Consider the following 26,726-nt stretch of genomic DNA (forward strand, 5'->3'; position numbering starts at 1 on the left):
CCACTAGACTGAAAATGCTTTGTCTTGTCTGCTCATGGGTCCCCAGTATCTAGCACAATGCCTGATACATAGTAGGCACTTAATGAATTTTGAATTAATGAATAGTCTAACCTCCAAAAGCACCTAATAGGTGCTTCAATGACTAAATGATTGGATAGATAAATGGGCCGTCCTCTGGGAGTAGAATGGGCACAGGGACAAGTAGAGCCATCGGCAACCCTGTTTTCTAGATCTCAGGGTGCCAAAAGGGAGTCACATGAGACCTTCGCCCAAATGGAATTAGAGAGAGTGATGCTGGCGATTGTGGGAGGTTGCGGCGTAGGAGATGGGAAGCAGAATTTGGGAAGCAGAGAGCCTGGAATAAAGGATGAGCACTGTGGCCCGGGCCCCTGGTGGGATAGCTGTGTTCTATTTTGTGCCGAGAGACCCCTTCTCCTGCTTCCTTGGAGCCTCACACCCCTTGTGCCCCCAGGGGGTGATGGAGAGCTTCCTGGGCACTGCCATGGCCGGCTCCCTGTTCTGCCTCTTCTCGGGACAGCCTCTCATCATCCTGAGCAGCACGGGGCCCATCCTCATCTTCGAGAAGCTCCTCTTTGACTTCAGCAAGTAGGTGTTCGCTGGTGGCCCCCTCACAGTAGGGGCAGTCTGCTGAGACCCGGGCAGGGGAGTGACCCCAAAGGAGGCAGGGGCGAGGGGGCACCACAGCTGTCCAGACCTATGCGGAGGACTGCCAGGGGGTCCCTCTGGCTCCCTGCCTTTAAGCCATCTTAGTGCATAGGGGCTTAGCAGATAAGGAGACACCCAGGCAAGACGAGAGGAGAGAGCTTACACCACTCTGCTTCTGAGCAGCTGTGACTTGGAGCCAGTGCAGTGTATGAAGAGTAGCCTTCTGACCCAGGCAGGCCCCGTCGCCACTCCAGGCTCAGCTGCCTCATCTGTACCATGAGGCTGTTCCTAAGGCCTCCCCCAGCTCTGTCTGTCTAAAATCCCTTGTTTTTTCACTCACTCTGGGTGTTTGTTACCAAATTGTGAGAAATGAGGTGTCTAGCACCTTCCTGCCACCCTCATGAGATCCATTTTCAGAATTCTCAAAGACCAGACAACCCCACCCAGGAATTGTCCCTGTTTCTAGTCCTCCTGCAGTTTGGTGGGGAGGGGGCATCTGTGCCAGAGCAGGGGCAGATGAGCCATTCAGGGTGTGCCTGGGGAGCCACGCACAGCCCAGAGAGCTGGGCTGGAGGCCCCCCACGTTCCTCTGCCTTCCAGAGGCAATGGCCTGGACTACATGGAGTTCCGCCTCTGGATTGGCCTCCACTCGGCTGTCCAGTGCCTTATCTTGGTGGCCGCAGACGCCAGCTTCATTATCAAGTACATCACCCGCTTCACTGAGGAAGGCTTCTCCACCCTCATCAGCTTCATCTTCATCTACGATGCCATCAAGAAGATGATCCATGCCTTCACGTACTACCCCATCAACATGGACTTCAAGCCCGACTCCATCACCACCTACAAATGCGAGTGTGTTGCTCCGGACACAGGTGACCGGTAACCCCAGTGGTGCCCTGGGCCCCCACCCACCCACCTGCCACTTCCCTCCATCACATGTCTCTACTCAAGTGCAGGAGGGTAAGCTTGCTTTGAAGGGCAAATGCAGAGTTTTGAAAACAGTGCTTGGAAGAAGAACAAGGGGAAAGTACAATAGCTCTCATTAGAGTCGGGATACCAGAGCCCAGGGTAGCAATCAGGGGTGAGCAAGAATGCCCCAGGAAGGGAAGAAGGCCTGCTTTGCCTCAGTGCGGGCGTGACAGGAAGGCCATACCTGTCAGGGGTGCTTCCCAGCTTCTCGAGCACATGATACTGTGAGCTCTCCCTAGAACATAAGGTGAGACCGCAGCAGAGGGATGAACATGCCTGCAGACCGGGATACTTCCCGGGTGGAGGGGCAGCCAGGGTGCAAGAGGGTCTGGCAATCATCTCATCTGAAGAACGGCTGGCAACCTGGGGTTATTCAGCATGTTGGAGAGGTGTGAGGGAAGGACTGCCCTGTCACAGGGAGGCCAGATTCACCCTGTGTACCAGGGAGCCACCTGCTGGCTGAATTCAGGGGAGAGCTTACAGTGGTGGAGCCTGCACCCTGAGAGGTGTTGGCCCCCTTGGGGTATCTCAAGCTACTTGGGCGCTACTCAGGTGCCCATCTGCCAAACGTGTCATAACAAAGGATCCCTGCACTGGACAGGAAGCCAAGTCAACCAACGGGTCACCTGATAATGCTCGGTGCCACTCTTATGCTTCCTTTCTGACCAAAAACTGTCACCTGTAAAGTTAGGTCTTCCCATAGTCTGACCCCTGGCCTCCTTCACAGTCATAATCATGGACCAGAGAGCCTTCTGAGGGATGTGCCCCGAGTGCCCAGAATGCTGCAGAGCAGGGGCCGGCCGTCCACCTGTATATTTCTGAGCACCACCAGGCTATAAACACAGAGAGCGACTAAGGTCCAGAGACCACCCCAGGTCACATCAAACCTTAGTTCTCCTGGCTATGAGTGAAACACCAGTGCTGCCCCGGCCAGTCTCATGGGACCCTCGCGAGGCTTTCCAGTGGGGGCGGAGGAAATAAGGAGATAGTGTGTTGTTCAGCCTCTTAATAACACTACCAGTTAAAAGTATTCATGTGAGCCAATCAAATACTTATTGCACTATTATTACGCTCCCTGCTTTGGACCTATGGAGATAAGGATGTCCTGACCTCTGAGAGTGTAGTTGTGGTGGTACCCTCTTTCCCTACGTCCCTGCACTGGTTTTGTAACAAAGTCTAGACTTATTTTTTCCATTTTTTCTATCATTAATTTTTTTATATTTTTATTTATTTTTAGAAAGAGAAGGGAGGGAGAAAGAGAGAGAAACATCTATGCTTGTGAGAGACACATCAATCAGTTGCCTCTGGCATGCCCCTAAGCAGGGACCTGGCCCACAACCCAGGCACGTGCCCTGACTGGGAATCGAACTGGCGACCTTTGGGTTCACAGGGCGGCACTCAGTCCATTGAGCCACACCAGCCAGGGCTTCCTATCATTAATTCTAACATCCCATTAAAATCCAATGATTGGTAAAGCTGTCCTTTGTCCTGAGCTGGGACGTGCTGCTTGGAAGTATGCATCCTTGCTCTCTTTGAGAAGCATTCCCAGTTCTGGGGTCATATGTGGACCTTCATCCATTCTGAGGATAGAATGTCTCCAGAAAAAGAACAAATCTAGGGGTGCCCTAGAAACAGGAGCACGAACGGTAGGCTTAATGAGATTCACCTGCCTTCAGACAGTGCCCACCACCACCACCCCGGTCTTGCCCAGGCGCCTCAGTGGCCTCACCCTTTTGGATCCTGCTATTGTCATGGTTCTCAAGTGTGGCCCCCCACCAGCAGCATCAGCACTGTCTAGGACTTGTTAGAAATGCAGGTTCCAGGGCCCTACCTCCCAGACTTGCTGAATTGGAAAGTCTGGGGTAGGGTCAGCTGTGTATGAACAAGCCTTTTGGGTGATTCTGATGAATGTTTAAGTTTGAGAACTATTGCCCCATTAACCTATTCATTAATAACTGAGGCATTATTAACCATTAACCCTAGTAAAGTTGGATTTTTAGTTTCTTCACAGAGAATGAAGGAATTGGACCCAGGACTAGTTGGTTTTGATTAGGATAATATGAAAAAGAAAGTTCTAGACATTTAGGAGAGTGGGCAGGGGGCGGGGGTCACTAACTGAGAAGGGTTTCTTTCCCAGTCCATGGACCACTTCCTTACTAATTGTTCCACGCTCCTCATTTGACCGCAAACCCAGCCGGACTCTGGCACACTGGCACTCACTGGCACTCTGGGGACACTCTTTAAATTTAATCCTGTTTCCATTGTAACTGGTTTGTATTCTGTTTACGGATGCTGCCCACACTGACTTGGCTGTTTTCGATCCCAAGTGAGTATCATTTACAAACACTAGAATGTTAAAATATCTGATACGTGGATACTCTCTGGAATTTTCCATGTTATGTTTCTTCCTTCATCTCATAGTGGCTTTCAGGTAGCTCCTACAAAGTTCTCGCTGTAAATGAACGGCTAAGCCTAAGAAGAAGACATCAAAGGAATGTCCCTCCTGACGGCCTTGGCAGTGGGCAGGAGTCAGCCCCCCAGGCTCAGACATTAGCTGGGAGCCCTCTAGCATGTGCGTGGGTCGCCCTGAGCCAGCCTTCCTGCCCAGCTTTCTACCCCATTGTTCATTGTGCGTCACGTTTTCTTCGTCCATGGTGCGGGGAAAGGCAGCAAACGTCCCTGATTTCTAAGAAATGGAGCTTTCTTCAGAATAATCGGAACAAACCTCTGGGTTGTAGAGCTTCTGTGTATGCTGTGACCTGTGTCAAAGCTGAATCCTTTCGCCACTTCCAGCCCCAATTTCCCCAGAAGTGGGCAGCTTAGAGGGGCCCTACAGTCACATCCACCCCATGGCGGCTTGTTGGGGGCGGAAGGAAGCTCCAAGAATAACCTCTTCTTCCTTCCGGGTCCCTAACCACAGCCAGCAGGAGCTGAATGGGGCCTGCAGCGCATTTCAGATTTGTCGCCAGCTGAGTGGCTGGTGGCTTCCTTCCTCCCCAAACCTGCCACAGAGGTACTGCTCAGGCGGAGCAGGAAGGCGAGGAGGACTTGGCCCTTCCCCTCTCCCCAGGCTGTGCAGGAGAGACAGAAAAGGAAGTTGGTGGCCCGCCAAGGCCTGCCTTTATAATGGATGGTCACATCCCCCAGGGAGAGGGTCACGGTTCCTCTCAAACTTTCTCATGACCCCTGATGGGAACGGTCATATGCTCCACTTAGATTTAGGGATCCTGGACCAGGACCAGGGTTTAATTTTCCTCAGCTTGCACTCAAGGGGCAGATTAGAGAAGATAATATCAAAGCCAAAGAGTTCTTACAGGCCCCACTGTCCTAATATATATAGATAGAGATAGATATCCATATATATATCTCACATATGGATGGGCAGGACAGAAAGGAAGCAGGAAGCGTGGTCAGATAGGAGTGGGGCAGGGAAGGACGCTCACTGTGTGGAGCTGGGGGTGTGTAGGCTCTGGGCCAGGCTACCTGGGATGGATCATGGCTCCTCCAAGTATGAGCTGTGTGATCTTGGGCTATTGGCATGTTCTTAACTTCTCTGGGCCTCAGTTGCTTCATCTTTAAAATGGGGAGACTTCTTTCAGATGTAGGGACTTAGCCAGATGCTGTGTGTAAGGGTTTTGCGTGGTGCATGGCATCGAATAGTTCTTTGGAAATGTTTAAGTCTAAGAGCACAGACATGGTCCAGGGGCCGGTAGGGATTCACAGGGCACAGCATGCATGGATTTGTGTCCTGGCAGTGGGTCCCTTTAAAGCCAGTCCTTCAGCATTGGACAGGAGCTGTCTTAGACTGGCTCAGCTGGTCTGTCCGAGCTGTGGCCAGGCTCCCCCACCACCCCGTCTTCCCTGGGAAAAGTGAGGAGAGTGAAGCGGGGTGGGGGTTCAACGTGCTGCCCTCATGGTGGAGCCAATCCCTGACTCTAAGGGCCTGGAGGAAGATGGGGAAGGGTGGTGGCCCAGAGCCAGTGGTCGCAACCTTCCTGCCCAGCAGCTGCTGACTCTCCCCATGTCCTATGCTCACCCACAGCGAATACAACCAATACAACTGGGTTCAATGCTTCAGCCCTGCTGCCACCAAACGCCAACACTTCTCTGGTAAGTCCTTCCCTCTTATGTCAGACACTGGGTAGCTTTTGTTTGGGGGGTAAGTGAGAAAAGTTGGGAAACTGAGGTCATCTTGTGGTGACCCAGAGTTGCAAAGTCAGCCCCAGCTTCCCGTCACAGTCACCTGTGCGGCCTTGTCGATGCACATTTTAATTTACATATCTACTGTCAAAATGCCATTTTATAACCTGCCTCTTTCCATTAGATCCATGTGCAGAAGTATCACACACGCACGTGCACACAGAGAGGGGAGGCAGATGTAAGGAATGATAAGTAGGGCTGCACAAACGACGCCGTGAACAAAGTTTCCCATCCGTCTCTCCACCTTCTTCCTTGCCTTTCTTCCCAGGATCTCAGCTCCCACCCAGCAATGCCACTCCTCAGCCCCAGGAAGTTGATTCATGCTCCCCGCTCACTGAACCTGATCTGTCCTTTGTGCTGCTGTGTCCCCAGGCCCTCAGATCTGGCCTGCTTTTTCTAATGATGATGAGCAGGGGCCCTCATTACTAGGAGGGATAAAAGGAGAGTAATTTATAATAAAATTTAATTTGTATTTAAAAACTTTTTTAAAAAATTGTAAAAGTTCAGACTCCAATGGTGGGAAGTCCAAAGCCAGGTGAAGGGCAGCACCTGGTTGGACCTGGGGGAGATTCTTGACCCTCTCATGTCCCCTAGGTGGTTCCTTCAGTTACCCCCACACAGGTAACTGACTGCTCAGTTGACAGTTTAACCTAAGGTTTTCCAATATCTGGTTTTGGGGAGGAAGAATGGTACCCGTCAGCACCTATGTCTGAATGGCTGTGTGCAAGTGCTGTGCGTGCCGCGAGGGCTACAACGCCCTGTGAGAAACAGACTTGGGGGCTTCCAGGCAAATTGGAGGCCTAGGTGAACACAGCTCTCCTCCTTGCTCAACTACAGCAAAAATTACAACTAAAATACGAAACAACTGTCACCCAGAATCATCAGAAAACTGGAAGTCTAACAACCAAGGAATTAAACAAGTCACATCCATCCAGATGGGTAGAAGGGGTGCAGACGTGGAGACACTGAACAAGTGGATAAAAATTGGAAGGGATACCTTGGGAGCGAGGCATCCCAACACCACACCAGACCACCCGGCCCAGGGTTCCAGTGCCAGAAGTTAAGTACCCCCATAAGTTCTGGCTGTAAAAACCAGTGGAGGTTGGGGTGATGGAATAAACTGTGGGATTCTCAGGCGTCTCCTCTTAAATGGCCTGAAACAGACTTAGGACTTATGTAGATTCACTCCCTCTGGGCCCCAGCACCAAGGCAGCAGCTGGAAGGGCATCAGTGGCACAAGGGTAGAAATAGAAGTGTCTGGCATCAGGGTGTGTGCCAGAGGACAGCTTCCTCATGGACAAAACTCCAGAAGACAGGCAGCAGCATAGTCCCCTTTCTGAGACCTCCCCTACACAGAGCCACAGAGCAGTGACACCATATCGGAATCTTCATCAACCTGGTTCACATGGATTGCCACGCCCTGACAATTACCTAAGGCTCTGTTCTATCCAACTTACCAGTGCACTTTTGTACCAAAGGCCATGCTACTAAGACAGGGAGTCAAAGCAGCTCTACCTAATCCATAGAAACAAACACAGGGAAGCTGCCAAAATGAAGAGACAAAAAAAATATGGCCCAAATGAAAGAACAGAATAAAACTCCAGAAAAAGAACTAAACAAAATGGAGATAAGCAATCTATCAGATGCAGAGTTCAAAACACTGGTTATTAGGGTGTTCAAGGAACTCATGGTGTACTTCAGCAGCGTAAAAAAAGGCCCAGGTAGAAATGAAGTTTACACTAAGTGAAATAAAGAAAAATTTATAGGGAACCAACAGTGGAATGGATGGAGCCAAGAATCAAATCAATGATTTGGAACATAAGGAAGAAAAAAACATTCAATCAGAACAACAAGAAGGAAAAAGAATCCAAAAAACAAGGATAGGCTAAGGATCCTCTGGGACAACTTTACACGTACCAACATCCAAATTATAGGGGTCCTGGAAGGAGAAGAGAAAGAGCAAGAAACTGAAAACTTATTTGAAAAAATAATTAATGAAAACTTCTCTAATTTGGTTAAGGAAATAGACATACAAGTCCAGGAAGCACAGAGAATCCCAAATAGGATGGATGCGGGGGAGCACACCAAGACACATCATAATTAAACTGCCAAACCTTAAAGATAAAGAGAAAATTTTAAAGGTAGCAGGAGAAAAGCAGAGAGTTACCTACAAAGGAGTTCCCATAAGACTGTCAGTTGATTTCTCAAAAGAAACTTTACAAGCTAGAAAGGAGTGGCAAGAAGTACTCAAAGTGATGAAAAGCAAGGACTTACGACCTAGATTACTCTACCCAGCAAAGCTATCATTATGATCGAAGGGCAGATAAAGAGTTTCCCAGACAAGGAAAAGCTAAAGGAGCTCATCATCACCAAGCCATCGTTATACGACATGTTAAAGGTACTTATTTAAGAAAAAGAAGATCAAAACTATGAACAATAAAATGGTGATACATTCACAACTATCAACAATTGAATTTAAAAAACAAACTAAGCAAACAAACAGAACAGAAACAGAAACATAGATATGGAGGTCATTTGGAGACTTATCAGTTAGGAGGGGGAAGGGGATAGTGGGGAAAAGGTGCAGGGATTAAGGAGTACAAATTGGTAAATTCAGAATAGATAGGGGAAAAATAAGTTAAGAACAGTATAGGAAATGGAGAAGCCAAAGAACTTACATGCATGACCCACAGACGTGAACTAAGGGTGGGATTGCTGGAGGGAATGGGGGTACTGGATGGAGGGGGGCAAAAGGGGACAATTGGGACAATTGTAATAGCTCTGCTCTCAAACTTGCTGGTATAATAATAAGTCTGTGGAGATGAACCTGGAAAGTAATGGGCAGCACAAGCCGAGCATGCCATGTGTCATTAGGCCAAATGTGTGACTCTGAGCTGGAGAGGACAGCCTTGTGGAGAAACTGGAATGCGGTCTGGTCTTAAAGATTGGGAAAGTTGGTTCTATGGAGAAATATATTCCAGACTGAGGGACAAGCATAAACTGAAGGGCGCAGAGGAAAACCACAAAGCTGTTTCAGGGCAGTGAGTGGACCACCGGGCTGAGACAGTGTGAGGGTGGGGATTGCACAGGGAAACCACAGAGATAAGCTGGCAGAGAGATGTTGGGCAGGACCAGGGGGGCAGTAGAGGCGTGGTACCCCGCAGGGGCCATTGTTCATCGCTATGCTGACTGAGGGATACCTTGACTTTCAGCAGATGGCTGGGCCTCTCTTTCCTGCGGTTTTGTCCGGCCCAGAGCTTTCTCACAGCATGGTGGCCTCAGGGTTCCAGGACGGTGTGGCCTCAGGGTTCCAGGACGGTGAGAGCAGACGCTGCGAGGCTCCTGGAGGCCTCGGCTTAGAACCTGCTCAAAGCCACTTCCACCCCTTTCTGTTGGTCTCAGTCAGCCCAGGGGAGCCCAGACTTAAAGGGGCGGAGAAATAGACTTCACCTTTTGATGGGAGAACTGAACTGAGTGTCACATTGCAAAGGAGCGTGGCCACAGGGAGGCATGATTCACTGGGGACTGTCATTAAGGCAAGCCACCACACTTCTCTAATCCAAACATCCGTTATGGGTGCAAGCATCTGTTTACTTCATTATGTATGTTCCTGAACGTTTACATATTAAATTTTTAATATATATTAAATTTTATGATCAATTACTCTCCTTTTATTATACCTAGAAACATAAGAATGTATATGAATATACACCTTGGAACATATGTACGTGTATACAGGGTCCAGCCGAAGTAAGGCCTGCTTGAGTGTGGTTGGTAGGGTGATAATATGGGTGTAATAATTTATGGTTTTAATTTGGACATTTCACCTAAAATGTCATATGGTGTGTTTCGGTGTGATAGTGTTATATTACAGAACTACATGCTTATGATTTTGTAATAGAAGATTTTGTAAAAAAAAGAGACGTTATTTGTGCTGGACCCTGTGTATGTGAATATATGCATACAGGAATATACATAAGAATATTTATAATACATGAGTATATTCCTGTGTATGTATATGCCCTGGATTTGAGGCTTCTGGGACACCATAAGGGGAAGTGACTGAAGCAACTGACCCAAGAAGGGTCTGACAGGGCGGGGGTTGAACCCCAATATGTGAAAGGGTATGTGTAGGGGTAGGGAAGGAGAGAGTCAGTGTGAGACACTCCAGGAAGGAGGTGCTGACAGGACCATGGTTGATTCATTGAGCTCAGGGCCAGGCCTTTGAGGGAGGGGCATCCCACCTGCTGTGCTTTTCCTCTGTGCTAGCAGCACAGCAGTGCATCCCAGCACACAACGAAAAAACACGTCCCAGCTTCTGATCTTCCAAAGGAGCCTCCTGTTGGTCCTTAAAGCAACCTGTCCCCAGGGGCATCATTCTGTTGCTGGGCTCCATGGGGCAGGAGGGATGGGGCCTCTCAGAGAGCAGGACGGGTGTGTGGGCTGCCTGGGCACTGCAAGGGAGGCCACAGCTGACCCAACAGGACAGCCCTGACCCTTTCTCTCCTGTGCTTGGTCTTCAAGTACAACCCCCTTAACCTCACAGCGCTGGACTGGTCCCTGCTGAGCAAGAAGGAATGTCTGAACTACGGTGGGCGCCTGCTCGGGAATTCCTGCCAGTTCATCCCAGACCTGGCCCTCATGTCCTTCATCCTTTTCTTCGGGACATACTCCATGACCCTGACCCTGAAAAAGTTCAAATTCAGCCGCTATTTCCCTACCAAGGTAAGCTCACTTTGCAGTTATAGGAGGGGACCTATAGTCAGATCATTTGCAAGGTCTCCCTGAGAGGATTCTGACCCACTCACAGTATGGACAGACACATCAGCACTGGCTCACTGAGGTTTTCACATTAAGAGCACGGACTTGGAGTCAGAAGGACCTGGGTCCCTTTGTTGTCAGTACCCTTGATAACACTTAGTGCTATTGTCAGACTTTTATTTTTATCCTTTTTGTGTAGTAGTAAATCCTTGTGTTTTTTAAATTTTCATTTTCCTGATGTGATACAAATATCTTCTCCCACTCTTTTTAACTTTCTTAATGGTATATTTTTATTATTAGAAATTCTTAGTTTTGCTGTAATCTATCAAAATTTTCCTCAAAGAAAATATTGGACAGAAGATATTCTCTTATGTTATCTTCTAAAAATTTCATTGTTTTCCTTTCATGTTAGATCTACAATCTATCAAATTACTTTTGGCATATAATATGAGATGGTATTTCCTTGTTTTCGTATAGTCAGTTGTTCCAGAACTTTTTTTAAAAAAGATTTTATTTATTTATTTTTAGAGAAAGGGAAGGGAGGGAGTAAGAGACAGAGAGAAACATCAACATGTGGTTGCCTCTCACGCACCCCCTAATGGGGACCTGAACTGCAACCCAAGCACGTGCCCTGACTTGACTGGGAATCAAACCAGCCACCCTTTGGTTTGCAGGCCGGCACTCAATCCACTGAGCCACACCAGCTGGCCAGAACTTTTTTTCTAAACACAGACCATTCTTTCTCCCACTGCTATACAATGCTTTGCCATATATTAAATTTCACAAACAATGGGGGTCTATTTCTAGATTCTTTATTCTGTTTCATTGGTTTATTTGTATGTTGATATCACAACTTCATGTCTGTGGCTTATAATGAGTCTGTATATCTACCAACTTCTCCCTCTTTGTCCTTCTTTTTCAATAATGCCTTGGCCTTTTGCATTTCCACATAAGTTTTACAATCACCTTAGATTTCACCAAACTAAAGAGTTGTTGGAAATTTTAAAAGGTTATATTGACTCTACATGTCAATTTGGAAAAAACTGACACCGTTCAGGTTCTGAGTCTCCTGATCAATGAATGTGGAGTACCTCACTATTTATTAAGGTCTTCCGTCTCTCCACAATGTTTTACGAGTTTTGGTCTTGAGGTCTTGCACGTTTTTTATTAGATATATCCCTAGATACTTGATTTTTTTAATGCTTTTGAAATGCTAACTGCTAGTTTTAATTTTATTTTCTGTTCTATGACCATAATAAAACACAATTAATCAAAACAGCATTTGCATACGTGAGCAATAGCTGTGCCATGGGGAGGGGCACTCAGAAAAATTTTAATAACTCTCTTCCCCCATAAACCTCATGAGCACTCCCCTAAAGCCACCTGAGATAGATATTACTGCTACTCATCATCACCATCATCATTTGGTATGAATAATGGGACTTTTTCCAATATTTCATAAAGATTAAATAATAAAAGGCTCTTTAGGAAGATTCACACTATATAAACTGAGTAAAAAAATAGTGTGCTTGCACCACAAATGCATCTTCAAGACACATTCTCTTCCTTCTTTCCTACTTCTGCTCAGATTATACCCCTAAGTCACCTCTTACGTAGAAACTCCGGGGCGCTGACTGCAGCTGAGAATGTCTTTTTCCTGAAAGATGAAATATAATTCATGTGGCATGAAATTCTTTAACTACCACCTCCCTCCACCCCCTCAAATTACTTACAAATTGCTCTGTTGCCTCCTGGAATTCAGTGTTGCAACAAAGAATGAGGCCATTTTACACCCATCAGATTGGTAAACATGTAAGAGGCTCGGGATTCCCAGTGTTGGAGTGAAAAGCAATGGGTGGGAGAGTAAACAGGTCCATGCGGTGTGGAGAACCACGGGCACTCTCTGATGGAGCTGACAGATGTGGTCTTCACCCAGGCCCTTCTCCAGGTCTACACCCCAGAGAATCTCACACGTGTACGAGAATGTTCACAGAAGCACTGATTCTGGGAGGAAAACAATGAAAATAGTCTAAATGTATCTATTAACAGGAGAATAAGAAACAAATGAAAACACTTGCACAAACAGTAAGGTGCATCCACATAGACTACGTCCGTCCACGAGAAGAAATATCACAAACAGAATGTGGAGCGAATAAAGTACCTGTATTTTGCCGTGTACAATGCACACTTCTTTGCCCAACTTCTTGAGGGAAAAATAAGGATGCACATTATACGTGGGAGGTACTAATTCTGTACCTATACAAATGTTTTTAATTCTTTTATTTATTCTTACGCATTAAAAGTGTAACTCTAGAAAGCAATAACGATATCCATATGTAAAATAATACCCTAGAATACAATAATCGGCTTTGTTTCTAAATATAAATAAATAATTGAGTTAAAAATTAAAACGAAAGATTTTTTTCCTGAAAGTTTGGGCCAAAAACGTGGGTGCACATTATACATGTGAGTACAGCATACCGGGCAACATATGGTAACTGCAGGCTACAGATACTATGCTACCATTTATATAAAATTTTAAAACATTAAAAATAATGCCATACTTAGTTTCGCATTATATACATGTTTAACCAAAGTATGAAGGCATTCACAGGAATAATAACCCCAAACCCAGACCGATGGATCTCTCTAGAGAGCAGGGGCAGGGGCAGGGATGCCACTGGGTGGTGGAGGAGGCGCTGGCTGAGCAGGCACATTAATATTTCTTAAAGTGGGAGGGAGCCCACAGCTGTTTGTTATATCCATCCTGACATTAGGTTGGACCATGTAAATTGCCTACAGTAAGGCCTCAGTGTCATTCATCGGTGGTTCTTGGAAGCTGTGGTTTTAAGCAAAATGACATATAAGAAAACCAATTTTACTGTAGCCTAATTGTTATAAACAAGAACTAAGTTCCTATGGCTTACTTCTGGTCACAAAAATATCACCAAACTTCTAAATAAAGACCCAAAGTCCATAAAACATTAAGCATTGAAATAAATGTGCACTATATATACATTTAAGAAAGATGAATAAAAACAAGAAAGAAATTCTTCTCCAACCAGCTTATTCCAGTTCAGGGTTGCGGGTGGCTGGAGCTGATCTCAGCAGCTCAGGGTGCAGGCAGGACCCACCCTGGACAGGACGCCCTTCCATCTCAAGGTGCATCTCACACCCCCACACTCAGACTGGGGCAGTGTAGACGCACCCGTGCACCTCACGTGCACGTCTGTGGGCTGTGGAGGAAATCAGAGTCCCTGGAACAAACCCCCCAGACTCGGGGAGACCGTGCCACATCCACACAGACAGTGGCCAGGAATGGATTTTTTCCCCTCATCAACATTTTAACAAAACAATGTTGGACGAAATGACATTATTTGAGGACCTGCTGTGTATTTGACTATTTTGACCTACAAAAAAAAATGGCAAATTCATATGGTCTAACTTAACTTTTTGATCTAGATGCTCAGAATATTGTAGGAAAGCAAGTGTAAACCTGGCACACTGCTTGGCTGTGTGTGACCAATGCTTTATATGATCATAGTAACATAAAGTTATAGATTTTCAACTTTTAGAACCAACTTCTAGATAAAACACAAAGGACCCATGCTTACAGGAGAGAATACGAGTGTTCTCAGCTTTGACAGTGTGGAGGTGAAAGGCGGCGGGCACAGGATGGAAGGGGTTGGACAGGAGGAAGGTGGTGGGGAGGGTGCGGCAGCGAGCCCGGCCTCCCGTGGTGGAGGAGGGGAGATACTGGCAAAAGTTACTGGAAAGAGAGGTTTGATTACGTGTCTTGCAAGTGTGAAGGAAACCCACGGAAAGTGCTCTTAATCATTCTCCTCTTTGCCGCCCGAGGACCTGGTTCGCCAGCGGATGGGCGGGTAGTTTGCTCACTTGCTCATCTTTCCGCAGGTCCGGGCCCTAGTGGCTGACTTCTCCATTGTCTTCTCCATCCTGTTGTTCTGTGGGATCGATGCCTTCTTCGGTCTGGAAACCCCCAAGCTGCACGTGCCCAGTGTCATCAAGGTTTGCTCTGGGCGTTAGCTCTGCGGCCCACCAGCTGCAGGTCCCTCCCCCTCCACACTGATCGAACTGGCACGTGCTCTCAGCCCTGAGACCCTGCGGGTTCTCCGAGCGTGCTTCGCTCTTCCTGCGTGGAACAGCCTGAGATGGCAGGTTAGGGTCATACTCACAGTGAACCCTCACTGTGTAGCCAGAGTGGGGGCAAGGTGCTGGAAACTAGCTGAAGCCCCTTGATTTCCACTTGAGGGTCTACCATTCCCTGACTCCTGGCAGCCTGCAAGCTGGGCCACCTGGGTTCTGGTGGAAATGATGCCTTAGGACAGTGATTCTCAAAGTGTGGTCCCTGTCCTGCTGCCTCACAAGGAGCAGCCCCCTCCCCATCTACACCAGGCTAGGAGGCACAGGGTCTAGAACTGGCTCTTCCTGCCTTTGAGGCCTTGACCTTCACAATATTACTTCAGGGTTCTCCTAAGGAGATTAAACATATCTCAAAAAACTGGTGTTGGCCTAGAAAATGAAAGGACCTCTTAAGTAAAACAAAAGATAAACTTCAGCCCAGCTCCTGCACAGGTAATCCCTTATGTCTCAATGTGTAAGTCTGAACTGAAGTTCGGTGTTTTCACAGACAATTCCGTAACACCCCCCACACAGGTGACTCCATGGAGAGGCAGCAGCATCAGGCACTGGGCCCGTCTGAGTCTTTCCTCTTGCCTGTTGCGCCTTATTTCTGCTCCTTTTTCGATTGCAATTACGGTGACTGCGAGCTCCTTCCCCGCACCCTCTGTGCTCCTTCCTGTTTCCTAACCAGTCCCAGGCACCTGCCACAGATGACCCCCTTTGCTCTGCAGACACGGGGTCCTTCCCAAGTCTGTCCCCCTCAGGGTCTCTTTGTTCTCAAGTTGCAGGTGCCAATGTCTGTAAGGGAAAAGATTGCACTGGAAAAGGACTCCAGGTGGAAGACTGGCAGGAAGGCGGGGAGAGGGGCCCTGGGTGGCAGGTGCACTGGGACAAGGGAGAGAGGGAAGGATGCTCTCTGTCTGCTCCACTCAGCCCACACGGCCAGACCGAGGCTGGTTCGTGGCCCCCTTTGGGAAGAACCCGTGGTGGGTGTACCCAGCGAGCATCCTGCCTGCCCTGCTGGTGACCATCCTGATATTCATGGACCAGCAGATCACGGCTGTCATCGTCAACCGGAAGGAAAATAAGCTGAGGGTAAGTAAGACTGGTGCTAGGAGCAGGGGCACGCCCTCTTTCTTCCCACAAAGTCAGAAGGAGTGAAGCAGGCAGATGGTGTGTCTATCAAAATTCTGGGCCACTTGTGAAGCAAAATATGAGGCCAGAAGACAGGAGGTCTGGTATGTGGGGAGAAATGTGACCTCCAGATGCAGGGAGGCCACCAGGGCCGGGGTGACCTGATCCAAGGACCAGGATCAAGTCTAGGGTGGGCCACTGGGCACTTTGCTCCTCCCAAAGAGCCCCTCCAGCTCTGTGCCTCCTGACAGTGAATTTGGAAGCCTGAGCAGATTCTAACACAGGCATTTTGACCCAGAACCATGAGGAAGAGGAACATCCTTAGCTCTCCTCGTCCCTGCACCTCCCCACCCTACCTCTGCGTCTGAGGAGATTCAGGCTACCCTCTCCCCCATCCCATTCTGGGTCCAACTCTAGGTTGGATTTAGGGTGATTTTCAACAGGTGTTCTGCAAGAATTTTTAAAACATGCAGTACCTGACTATTTAGTCAGGGGCACTGACCTCTTTTCCCTTAAATTGTCAAATTAAAAAATGACAATAGCCAATACAATAATAGCTATCCAGTATGAATGAATTGAAATTATACCTGTTTTTTGGGTCAGATTGGCAAAAAATATAATATGTTTTTTGGTGTGCCACAGAATTTTAGTAATTAGCTATGTGTGCCATGAGATGAAAAAGGTTGCAAATCGCTGGTCTAGGGCCTGTCCCAGCCCGGGCCCCCGTTCTGCAACTGCAGAAGTATTGTGCCACTCTTAGAAGCCCTTCTTCCTAAGGTCCATTCCAAGTCCGAACCCCTGTCCTCACTCACGTGTGTCCCTTCCCTGGCTCACCAAACCCTGCGGTTGGTAAGGCTTGAGCACTTCAAGACGGCAGCCCCTCAGAGTTCCCTCCAGAAGGTCAAGGGGAGGCTTTGAACCATGTTCCCCAAAACGGCTGCTTTGGGAAGATTTCTGTCTGACCCGCCCCACCCCAGCAGATGGCCAGCAACAGGCTCCTAGACAGCTTCCCCTCTCCTGCTGTCCCTGCAGAAGGCAGCTGGCTACCATCTGGACCTGTTCTGGGTGGGCATCCTTATGGCCCTGTGCTCCTTCATGGGGCTCCCCTGGTACGTGGCGGCCACGGTCATCTCCATCGCCCACATCGACAGCCTCAAGATGGAAACGGAGACCAGTGCCCCAGGGGAGCAGCCCCAATTCCTGGGGGTGAGGTAGGTGGGGCTCCAGGCCTGGGGACCACCTGAGCAGGAGTGGTCAGTTTGAGGGGGTGGGGAGTAGGTTTTTCTTACCATCAAGGTATTTGAGTGACAGGGGCCCCTGCTGGGACAGCCCAGGAGAGACTTGGATAGGGGTGATGTCCCTGAAGGGAGGGAGGAGGGAGAAGGGAGGTGACAATTCAGTTCTAAGTGGTGCTTTTTTTTTTAATAGATTCCAAGCAACACACCACCATGGCCCATATACACACTCTCAGCTCTCACCTATAGTGTAGAGGCCACTCAATAACCCTACAGGCCACTTCTGACCTGTCCCTTTGTCTCCCCTTTAAGATGCCCTGTCCCCACTGTCCTCCAAAGCCCTCCTGTGGGCTCCATCCTCATTCCTCCAGAAAGCCTTCCAGGACTGTTCCCACTCCTGGGCTGTGGCTTGTGGCCTGTCACCTCTGTTCCTCTCATGCCCCATGTCAGGTCCTTGATCTGTGTCAGACAGAGAAGCACATCTTCCACCTCTTAGGGCCTCCTCGGCGAGCCCACACCAGACACTGGCATTCTCAGAGGTGGCTGTCCTCAGCGCTTCCCCTCAGTGCCTCAGGAGACCTGACTTGCCCAGCCGGCCCTGAACGAGACTTATCCAGTCAGGGCAGGGTCCCCTTCCGGACCCCTGAGCCCCAGATAGCTGGACCTGAGCAATCTGCCCCAGCACCTACAGCTCCCATCTGCATCATGTCTGGACCTGGGCACATGGGAAAACCCAGCTGTTGTCCCACCCCTCATACCTGCTCTGCCAGCAGCCGGGCACCCTTCCCCCAAGTCCTCCTTAGTCGTGGCCTACAAACATGGGATCTTATTACAGTCAAATGGCCGGGATAATAAACACTTCATGTCCCATTTCATCCTCACAGCAACCCACCTCTCTCCTACTTAGGTGATGCCACACAACTAGTAAGTGGCAAAGCCACCTAAGTCAGTCTGGCTCAAGCTCCCCCAGTATTAATCACTACACTGGACAACCTCCCAAGCACCCCTTCAAAATGCCCTCGCCTCTTTTGGGGCTCCCTGTCTTCTCGTGTGCCTGTCAGCTGGGCTTTGGGCAGTGGGCCTACTCTCTGGAATGGGGGAAAAAGGACAGGGCCAGGGCCTTGGACATAACCTTGATGTGCCCACAGAGGGCCGGAGGGCTGGAGCGTCTCCCAGTCTACCTGACTATTGCTCTTCTCCGCCAGGGAGCAGAGGGTCACCGGCACCATTGTCTTCATCCTGACTGGGGTCTCTGTCTTCCTGGCTCCTGTCCTGAAGGTGAGGCTCTGCACTCTCCTCAGGGGTCCGTCTGCCTGGGAGACCACTGGCCTGATGCCTGAGGTGGGGGGAGGGCTCCCACATGGACCCTGAGAAGGCAGGATTCTGTTAGGCCAAAGAGATATTTCATCATGATCATTGTTTTCTAGAATATTGTATCATTTATTATCAGCAGCTGGCAGTCCTCACTGCTCTATCCACCTTCCCAGGGTCCACCCTCACCTTTCTGGGAAACGCTCTTCCCTCAGAAAGTTCTGCCGAGTTCCATCCTTGCTTAGACCAGGAGCTTTGCGACCAGGTGGTGTATCCACTCTGTTGTGTTCATGGCTGGCTCGAGGCCTCCTTGCTCATCGATTTCTGAAGTTTAAAACATGCAGGGGGGAGCCTTCTGTAAGTGTCCTTGAGGCCTGTTTTCTGCTTTTGTGCCTGGCATGTCTTGGGCACATAAGTGACTTTTTCCCACACAGTCTGAAGTTCCACTTGCTCATGGCCCTCCAGACCAGCTGCAAGAGAGAGACGAAATCAAACTGGAGAACCTTTGGAGTGCGCGTCCTTGCGCTGAGGCACTGAGCCTTAGGACTTCAACATATAAACTTGGGGGCACACAGTTCAGCCCACAGCACCTATCACTGGCCCTTCCACATGATGAATGCCTCCAAACACGTTCCTTTCTTGAATCAATCTTTTGAAGTATATGTTATTGATTATGGTATTTCAGTTGTCCTATTTTTTTCTCCCTTTTATTCCCCTCCGCCCTGCACCCGCCTCCCTCCAGCATTCCCCCCACCTTAGTTCATGTCCATTGGTCATACATATAAGTTCTTTGGCTTCTCCATTTCCTATACTATTCTTAACCTACTCCTGTCTATTTTGTTTAGCCACCAAATAATCTGTTGAACAAACTCAAAGAGAATCTGGAGGCTTTGCTAGAAATAAAAGTTATTTATTCAAGGGTCTTGGTACAATCAGAACAGGGCTAGGCAAAAACCCAGAGGTGTTCCAAAGAAGAAGGGAAAGTTAGAAGTTCTTATAGTAAACAGTACATTTTTAAGAATTATCAGTCCTGCATTCTTTTTTTCTAAAGGTTTTTGTTTTGTTTTGTTTTAGAGAGGGGAAGGGAAGGAGAAAGAGGGGGAGGGAAACATCAATGTGTGCTTTCACCTCGCGTGCCCCCCACCAAGGGCCTGGCCCACAACCCAGGCATATGCCCTGCCTGGGACTCGAACAGGAACCGGTGACCCTACAGTTTGCAGAGCGACACCCAACCCTCTGAGCCACACCAGCCAGGGCCAGCCCTGCATTCTTAGTCCTGGGATTGTTCCAGGGTGGTCGTCAGACAGACGATCGGGCAGTCAGGCTGCTGGATGCCAGGTGGTCTGGTCACATGAAGGAATCTGGATAACAGACGTCAGGTGGACATATATGCTAGTCGTTCAGGGGGGTATCGGGTGGCCTGGATACCTGGGTCCTTCAGGAGGTAATCAGAGGGTTACCTGCAGGCTCAGATATATATACAGGCATTGCCACAGAACTGGAAAGTTACAAAAAATTAAGTTCCAAGGCTAGTTAGAATAAAAATGGAGTCTTTTCTCGTGCCTCAACCTTCATAATGTTAGTAACTTTAGAAGCTTGGTTAAATGATTGCATTTTACATATTCCCCATCTTCACTCTTTCCTCAACCTATTTGACAAATTTCATAGCAGCTCAAACCCATCTCGATTTTCCTTGATGGTGAGATTTAGGGTTCTGATTTGACTATATGAAGGTGTATACCTTTTCATAAAGACAGGTTTTCAGGGCAAGTGAACAGCTTTACACATGCTTCTTCCAAGAAGGATTCCACCCAAGGCTGCCCCTGGGAGTGAGATCTCAAGAGTGTCTTTGAGGCAAAACTTCCCCATCACAACCCAACAAGTGCCCTGTTCAAGTTTCTTTTACCTTCACCAAGCAAAATAAAATAATTTCTAATTTAAAAAAAGATAGGCTTCAAAACTGTTAGTTTCGTGATTAAAGCATTATCATTAGCTCACACCAGTGTTAAATACTAGATTAATTTTTGGTCAAAGAAGACATTATTTATATAGCCAGTTCAAGAAAAGCATACAGTAACTTAATCCAGATCTGACATCTTAGATTTAACCCCCACACTCATTTCCAGTCAAGAAATATTCCTATAAAGCTTGTTTACCCCTGGTTGGTGTGGCTCAGTGGATTGAGCGCTGGCCTATTAACGAGTTCCGGTCAGGGCACATGCCGGGGGTTGTGGGCCGTGTCCCCCGTTGGGGACGTGCGAGAGGCAACCGATCCATGTTTCTTTCTCACATTGATGTTTCTCTTCCTCTCTTTCCCCCTCTTTTTTTTAAAGTTAAAAAAAGAGCTTATTTAACTTTTTGCAACTGTAAGTTTGCCCCTGTCTTTCAGATTGGGAACAGGTGAGTACTAGAATCACAGAGAACTTAGCCTGGGAGCGGTCTGCACAAGACCACACTTTCGTTGAGACCTTTAATTCTTGCACATGTAGCCAACAGAGGAGAGGCCCCCTGACGCTACACATTTCAGAGAGTGCCAACTGGATCCAGTTACTAGTGTTTCTTTTGATGTTTCTATATCAGTTATTAACTATGCCTGTCTTTGTACCAATTCCTCCAGTGGAGTTTTGTTCTAGGGCTTCTTAAATTTTAATGTCTAAAAAAATCACCTGGAATCTTGTTGATGGAAGATACCTATTCAGTACGTCTGGATGGGACCCATAATTTGGTGTTTTTAACAAGCTCACAGGTGATGCCAGTGATGCTGGACCGGAGACCACACACTGAGCAGCAAGGAATGAAATTCTCTCTCTCCCTCCCTCTCAGAGGATGGTTGCACTGACGTAGACACAGTGACGTTTATTGTCAGAGGACCAGTAGTACTCTTCAGTCCTCCTGGCGCCAATTTGCAGTCTTCGGTTGTCTTGCCAGATGAGGGCACTGGGGGGTGAGGCACCCATGCGTCCGGTGGGCAGCATAAATGACTTACACGGGCGGCTTCCCAGTCCATCCCAAACTCTGGAGTTTTGCTTTGTTTGCTTTTTGCTTGCACTTTGCCACGGCTCTCGGGGACTATGAATTTCTACATGCTGCCTCAGAGGAACTCCTGACGGTGTCTGAACCCTCCTCCCCCCAACTCCATGTTGTCCTCATGATCTCAGCCTCCAATTCTATGGGACGCCATGACGTCCTTGTTTGTGTGGGACCGTGATCGTTGTTGAGCACTTTGACAGGTGGCGTAAGGCTGGCACTTAGAAGCACCTTTTGCCACTTTACTGTGTCATTAGCATTGGAACAGGGCCTTTCCCCAGGGCTCCAAGGAAGATTTGTGCCGATTCATCTAGAATTCTGGATCATAGCCCCATCACTGGTGGGACTGTGAGGACCTGGGCCTCTGGAATTTGCTGGGAAGGTTGCTGGAGCCTGCAAATAACAGGACTGGAAACCATTCCTAGGTTTGATGCGGTCACTGGTAGCTAAAAATGATTGAAGACTTAGTTCAGTTCTCCGGTCCGATGCAGTTTTCACCGTCATCAGAGCAAAGGGAAGTTGTAAGCTGTCTTGAATTTGTGCTCTTACAGACTGTAGCTGTCATTTATTTAAGCTTTTATTTCTCTCCCAATTGCTCCCCCTTTGAGAATGATTAGGACAGTGCTGTCCCTTTAGATTTTCACCGTGTTTCATAATCAGGCAAAACCCTCAGAAGCCGTGTATGAACGAGCGATGCCTCGGCCCACCTGTCCTCTCCTCCAGCTCAAAAGTCTGAGACTGATGTTCACAGCTGTGGGTCCAAACCACGTGGTTTCTGCTTTATTTTTATGTGATCCTGTGTGACGCCTGAGTTTTGTTAACCAGCAGGTGCTCCCTGCTGTTGTATTATATAGGTCAGCTCGAGAAAGGTACCCTCCGCACCAGCTGAGACACACAGCTTCGGGGACCCCTCAGCCGGGGCTGGAGGTGGGAGGGGACAGACAGGAATAAGCAGGGGGCTTTCTGTGGAGCTTTCTCGTGTTCCAGAAGCTTTGTCTTCAGACCACACGGCTTCTGCAGGGCCTGCGGAGGGGGACCAGGCTGGGCGAGCGGCTGCACACTGGCCTGGCCACCCCCGGTGGAGAAAGCAGTGGAAGGGCTGCGAGACCACCTCCCTCCCCACGGGCTCCAGATCTGATCAGCCTCTCCAAACACCCAGCTCCTTCACTGCCGTGGGACAGCCCAGGCGGGCGAGCCGCCTTTGTAACTTGGGAGACACTCACACAGAACGGGGCAACCGACAGCTTGCCGCAGGGAGAGGCTCAGTCAGTCCAAAGCTCTGCCTCGCCCTCTCATTTCAGTGCATCCCTATGCCAGTGCTGTACGGAGTCTTCCTCTACATGGGCGTGGCCTCCCTGAATGGCATCCAGGTAAGGCCCTCCCCTTCCCGTCAGCCTTCCAAGACTGTGCCCAAGTCACCAAGGCCCCAAGGGCTCACTTTCCCAGTTCAATGAAACAGCAACAGTAATAATAAGACTACCATTGACCATTTGCCAAGTAAAATAACTATACCAAGCACTTTATAGGTATTATATAATTAAATCTGTACAAGTACGTCCTCTGACACCAATTTTGTAGATGAGGAAACTGAGGCTCCGAATTTCAAACCCAGATCAGGCTGACTCCAACAAGCATTTCACACCATTCGCTGACTTCTCTAAGGCCCCTGCGGCAGAAGAAAACATTTTGTTTCGTTCTTTATTTACCACGAAATACCAGGATGTTTTAAATTATTGATGTTGCAATTAAGTTGCTTTTTTTTTTTTTTTTTTTACTGTGGACAAGGCTCATTTGCGGCCAGCTCCAGGGCCGTCGCCCTCACCCAGGGCCCAAGCTCCCTCCTCAGAGACCTCCTGCTCTATGTCCCTTACACCTCCAGTTCTCTTTCTGTGGGTCCTTAGCACCTGCTCAGGGCCTCCTGTCTATGAGGCCCCACTGCACCAACCCTTCCCCCACAGCCCAAAACCCCAGGCAGAGCCACCCGGGTCCCCACTGCTGGCTGAGCCTCGTGCTGTCCTCACCAGTTCTGGGAGCGCTGCAAGCTCTTCCTGATGCCGGCCAAGCACCAGCCGGACCATGCCTTCCTGCGTCACGTGCCCCTGCGCCGAATCCACCTCTTCACCCTGGTGCAGATACTCTGCCTGGCGGTGCTCTGGATCCTCAAGTCCACAGTGGCTGCCATCGTCTTCCCAGTCATGGTACGGTGGGGCCTCGCCCCCTCCTCTTGCATGGATTCGGCCTGGGCGGGTGTCCACGGGGAGGTCCCCCCTGCTTTCTCCTCCCAGATGGCCTGACTCTCTCCTCAGGCAAGCACAGAACAAGATCGGGGTTGTAAGTCCAGGCCAGACAGGACGGGGGGAAGTGGAGAGGAGGGCTGGGGAAGGAGGCCTGTGACCCAGCAGGGACAGTGCACACTCCCACCTGCACCCAGTCCGGGGGGCAATGCCCAGCGAGAATGCAAAAGCCGCCCAGCCTCCCAGGCTCTGTCTGGGACAGGATGGAGCATCTAGGCAAACACAATAGGAAGCTAAGGTCCCTACTGCTGAAATTCACTACAAATCCTTTCACCATTCAAACTAAGTGAATTCCAAAAGATAATTGGAACAGGTGGACAGGGGCATGGGTTGGAGAGTGGGACGATCTAGAATCTGAGATCAAGAACTCCAAAGTCGCAGGGCATTCACATGACATTCGGGGAAAATGCTTTAGTTCTGTGACTATTCTAGCAACTTTTATTATGTAAGTCTGAAAGTATTCCAAAATAAAAGGTAAAAACAATAAAATAGCCTAAAACATATTGCCTCAGGCTCCTAAATAACCCGGCCAGAGGGAAGCGGCCCCAGGCCCCGGCTGGGGGACTGGAGCCAGTGAACCTGAGGGGCCCCTGAGGGGCCCCAAACCTGCAGGGCTGGAGTTGGGGCCAAAGTGTGGGCACACAGGTAGGATTTGAACCGTGCCCTCCTGGGAGGCGCTGTGTAGGTGATTTTGACCCGGGCTCCTCAGTGGGGTCCTCAGCACCCTGCAGGGTGTGTCTGGTATTAACAGCCTGCCCGGCGATGATGCTCAAGTTTGAGGAGCACTGATTTGAAGAATAACTAGTTCTCCAGCCCACGGTCTCCACCGGGCCCCCCACCTCGGCCATTGCAGGCTCTGAGTCTGTGGGTCACTGGTAGGCATTGTCACTCCACTGAGGACAACCTAACAGGATCCAAGGTGGACAGGAGGTAAATAATGGTTTGTGGGAGCCTTGAGATGCCTCCAAAGGCAATGACCAGAAAAAGTCCTTGAACATGGCTGACTGAGGAGGAAAAACTGCGCCCAAGGTTGGGAACTTGAGCCTGTGATTTCCTCTGAACTCTCCCTGCAGATCCTGGGCCTCATCATTGTCCGAAGGCTGCTGGACCTCATCTTCTCCCAGCATGACCTGGCCTGGATTGACAACATCCTCCCAGAGAAGGAGAAAAAGGAGATGGATAAGAAGAAAAAGAGAAGGAAAGGGGCCCACGAGGACAGTGACGAGGAGGTGGGGAGGATGTGAGGCCTGGGCCTAGGGGAGAGATCAAGAGACCCTCCCTCCACTTCTGCTGGACCCAGGGATGGGGTGGCTCCTCAGGTGGCCAGCAACCCAGTCTGGGGTGCTGAGAGCTTGTCTGTTTATGTGACTATCCTCAGGGTGGGCCAGAGAGAAGCTGCGCCCCACACAGGGAAATGCTGGTTGGCCAAGCCCACTCTTTCCCGTTCCTATGGGCTCTGGGGGCCCTTATCAACAGCAGTGCAGTCCCTTGAGGGAACAGGCCAAGCCTGGCTCCATCATGGAGGTTATAAGTCCTGACCTCCAAAGAATGGAGCAGGCTCAGGGGAGGGGCCGAAGGGAGCTCACTAGCACCCTGAGTTCCTGGACAGATGGGAGGACTGGGGACAAGGTTTACTTGGTCCTGCCCCTAGGGTGTCAGGGAGGGAGGTGGGGGAGGAGGCACACGTCCTCAGTGAAAGGGGAGTGACTACATTCTCCGGATGCCCGAAAACACTCAGTGGCCCTGACTACCCCTCCCCTTTCCCACATTTTCTCTCCACCCCAACCCCCTCCCAAACACTCGGGGAGTCAATAGATGAGAATCCAGTCCAGGACTTATAGTAAATCACAAAATATTAGGCAAAGAGATTGTCTAGTTCAAGTACTCATTACAGATGATGAAACTGTCCCCCCAAAAGGAAGTGATTCATCCAAGATGGACATACAGCTAAATGTCTTAGAGGGAATTAAGAAAACCATTCCTGACTCTGTATCTGATCGTTCCCGGTATACTAAGCTGCCCGTGACCCCTTCCAACACCACGCCTGACTCCCTTCCTCCCAATTTGACTTAAAGCCACATCCCTGCATCATCCTCGGATTGTTCTCCTAGCAATGCTGCCTTTTGCAGATCAAAACTGTTCTTAGGTGAATCCTTGCTGACTGATTGGTGGTGATTCAACCCATCTTCTGATGATGGTGAGAAGCCCAGACTCCCTGGGTCCCTAATAACTATCCTCTTCCAGGAAGGGAAGGGCCATCATTTATTCATGTTTTTCACGGATGGTTTAGATGATTTGCAAAGATAAGTTCTGAGAACAAAGAAACCGAGAGTCTAAGTGAAGACAAATACTTCTTCTTTCGCTGATTCATTCAATAAATATTTGAGTGGCTACATGTGCCCGGAACTATTGCAAGGTTGGGAAAAAATACCTCTGGATTGTATGATATATTCAATGGAAAGCTAACTACATATCAATGGAACAACGGGATTTAAGTTGCACAAGTTCATTTTACACACATCCTTACACAGCTCTAATGTGAGGTCACGCCCAAGTGACCGGTCACCACGACAGGTGAAACCATCTGCCTGGAGCTCCCGGGCGAGTTCGGTCCTGCCTGGGACAGCAGGACAGCCATGCTGGGATGGCCACGCCGGGCCCCTCGGCAGGCCCGGGAGCGCTTGTAGTGCCCTTACTGTTTAGTCTGAATGCAAAGATGGGAGTTTGCACCTTGTGGATGTATGTATTTTCCGTCTTGGCAAGAAAGCCAAAGCTATTTCATTGGTGGTGTTTATCAGCTTTTCCCACTGTTTCTCTCCAGCCCCAGTTCCCTCCTCCCTCAGTTATAAAGATTCCCATGGAAAGTGTCCAAACAGACCCCCAAAATGGTATCCACTGCATTGCCAGTAAGTAAAACACGTGGTGTCTCTCCCTTCCTTACTACTAACCCTTCGCCTCTTCCTCAGGGAACTTGCATCTTTAATTC

The 26,726-nt window shown here is 49.0% G+C and overlaps 1 protein-coding gene across 4 annotated transcripts in view; it reads left to right on the plus strand.

Annotated features, from left to right (window-relative positions):
* Nucleotides 1-26,726, plus strand: part of SLC4A5 (solute carrier family 4 member 5) — a 72,174-nt gene that overhangs the window by 41,059 nt on the left and 4,389 nt on the right. For 2 of the 4 annotated variants that reach the window (XM_045193787.3, XM_045193790.3), the window contains 11 exons: nt 473-606; nt 1,267-1,538; nt 5,678-5,745; nt 10,360-10,560; nt 14,512-14,625; nt 15,673-15,834; nt 16,906-17,084; nt 18,314-18,386; nt 22,748-22,816; nt 23,471-23,644; nt 24,814-24,969. In XM_045193787.3, coding sequence (XP_045049722.2) covers nt 473-606; nt 1,267-1,538; nt 5,678-5,745; nt 10,360-10,560; nt 14,512-14,625; nt 15,673-15,834; nt 16,906-17,084; nt 18,314-18,386; nt 22,748-22,816; nt 23,471-23,644; nt 24,814-24,969 — 1,602 coding nt within the window. Of the gene's footprint in view, nt 1-472; nt 607-1,266; nt 1,539-5,677; nt 5,746-10,359; nt 10,561-14,511; nt 14,626-15,672; nt 15,835-16,905; nt 17,085-18,313; nt 18,387-22,747; nt 22,817-23,470; nt 23,645-24,813; nt 24,970-26,561; nt 26,647-26,726 lie in introns of all 4 variants that reach the window. The other 2 variants (XM_045193789.2, XM_045193788.3) reach the window with 2 other exon arrangements.

This window comes from Desmodus rotundus, chromosome 5 (assembly GCF_022682495.2).
Source record: "Desmodus rotundus isolate HL8 chromosome 5, HLdesRot8A.1, whole genome shotgun sequence".
NCBI lineage: Eukaryota > Metazoa > Chordata > Mammalia > Chiroptera > Phyllostomidae > Desmodus > Desmodus rotundus.